Source organism: Pygoscelis adeliae, unplaced genomic scaffold (assembly GCF_000699105.1).
Source record: "Pygoscelis adeliae isolate BGI_AS28 unplaced genomic scaffold, ASM69910v1 Scaffold1750, whole genome shotgun sequence".
NCBI classification, from domain to species: domain Eukaryota; kingdom Metazoa; phylum Chordata; class Aves; order Sphenisciformes; family Spheniscidae; genus Pygoscelis; species Pygoscelis adeliae.
The window spans coordinates 1-652 of NW_008823999.1; the positions used below are offsets into that span (position 1 = coordinate 1).

Below are 652 nucleotides of genomic sequence, written 5' to 3' on the forward strand. Positions count from 1 at the left end.
CAAGGATGAGATTTGCTAAAATCTCCCCTTTTCCTTCCAGCAACCGCTGACCTCCCCTGGGAGCGTCTGTTCCTCCCGCGGGTCCAGCGTCCCCGGATCGCCCTCCAGCATCGTGGTAAGAAGTTGCTCCCATCTCCCCACCACATCCCTCCATCTGTGGGGTCGGGGTGTGCCTCCCCAAACCCTTCTCCGTCACCCCAGAGGGACCACGGAGGATGCCAGCCTGGGGGAAGCTTTCCCTGTTCCCCAACGTTCCCTTCCCGCACCCAAAACCGAAGGCGCTTTTCCTTCCCTCCTTCCAGGCCAAAATGGACAATGAGGTTCTGGGCTACAAGGACCTGGCCGCCATCCCCAAGGACAAAGCGATCCTGGACATCGAGCGCCCCGACTTGATGATCTACGAACCCCATTTCACCTACTCGCTCATGGAGCACGTGGAGCTGCCCCGGAGCCGAGAGGTGAGGGTGCCCCAGGGCTGCTCACGTCCCCCAGTTGTTTTTGGGGGCCGGTGGGGGGAAGCCCCCCTGACGGAGAGGTCCCAGAGGGCACTGGTGGGGCTGCTGAAATAAATTGCTTCTTGCCTTCTGCAGCGCTCCCTGTCTCCCAAATCCATCTCCCCTCCTCCGTCTCCGGAGGTGAGTACTGACACCGC

The 652-nt window shown here is 61.3% G+C and overlaps 1 protein-coding gene across 1 annotated transcript in view; it reads left to right on the top strand.

Moving 5' to 3' along the window:
* Positions 1–40: 40 nt before the first annotated feature.
* LOC103917747 (dematin-like) overlaps positions 41–652 on the top strand; it is a gene marked incomplete at both ends in the record, with an annotated part of 11,363 nt that continues 10,751 nt past the window's right edge. Inside the window, 3 exons of the mRNA XM_009324938.1 lie at positions 41–115; positions 303–458; positions 591–635. Of these exons, the coding sequence (XP_009323213.1) occupies positions 41–115; positions 303–458; positions 591–635 (276 nt within the window). The remainder of the gene's footprint in view (positions 116–302; positions 459–590; positions 636–652) is intronic.